The sequence below is a fragment of the Perkinsus marinus genome (genome assembly GCF_000006405.1).
Source record: "Perkinsus marinus ATCC 50983 genomic scaffold scf_1104296951136, whole genome shotgun sequence".
NCBI lineage: Eukaryota > Perkinsozoa > Perkinsida > Perkinsidae > Perkinsus > Perkinsus marinus.
The window spans coordinates 1-905 of NW_003209396.1; the positions used below are offsets into that span (position 1 = coordinate 1).

At 41.7% G+C, this 905-nt stretch overlaps 1 protein-coding gene across 1 annotated transcript; it reads left to right on the plus strand.

Moving 5' to 3' along the window:
- Positions 1 to 295: 295 nt before the first annotated feature.
- Positions 296 to 589, plus strand: Pmar_PMAR010530 (elongation factor, putative; the record flags this gene model as incomplete). The annotated part of the gene is made up of 2 exons (XM_002777712.1): positions 296 to 446; positions 504 to 589. The coding sequence occupies 2 exons, from the start codon at positions 296 to 298 to the stop codon at positions 587 to 589; spliced, it is 237 nt and encodes a 78-aa protein (XP_002777758.1).
- Between the last annotated feature and the right edge of the window lie 316 nt (positions 590 to 905).

The window sequence follows — 905 nt, forward strand, 5'->3', positions numbered from 1 at the left end:
TTGTTACCCCAGCTAACGAGATCGATAAGGGTTCTATTATAAAGCAGAAGTGAAAGGAGGATGGCCCTGCTGAGTATTGGGAAATCAACAATGTTAGACAAGTAAAGCAAGGCAGACAAGCAGCACATGTTTCGGTAATTGGACTCGTATTAATACTGGTTACTATGATGTAGTAATTATTCTCTATCAGCTCGAGTATACTAACCTAACCTCTAACAAGCCAGAGAGATGGAAGGGCAGTACTACAGCTAAGTTTAATGGTAGTATCTTACTTGTGGTGTTGTGGTAGTTCATCATGTATACCTTAGTTGTGAAGATTGAGAAGCAAGCCTGCCAGATCCTTTACTGGGATAATGATGAGAAGGTATTCTTCGTCCAAGATGATCAGTTCAATCAACAAGAGCTCCCTCAAAGATACGTCAAGGAGGCAAGCAAACTCTTAAAGAGTAGGTTGAGGATGACCGAATGAGCTATTCTGGTGGTCAGTGGTGTACATATCTTAGATGGTGATCAAGTTACACTGTGGCTCGATGACGATGAGATCGTCAAGGTTAGTATACCAGCAGCAGTAATGGAGGCTAATCGATGATAAGCAATAGCCGCACATGATAATGGATATGATGGTAGTTTCAGTCACTGCTATCTTATGATGCTCTTGAGTAGTATACTTCAATACAGAGGGTTATTATTACTACTAGTTTTGGTGTGATTTTATTGATTAATGTCCTTCCAGAGTTTTTCTCCGACAGCCAAGGTAGAGAAGAAAGCAGCTGGGATAGTGAAGAGCATCCTGTCTAGTAGTGTATCGGTTATATCTGCTAACTTTGTTGTTGGGAGCACTTCAGCGGCAACGTTACTCTTTTCCCGGCCAGATCTTGAAGAATTCGAGCCTCGGAAATTCTGCC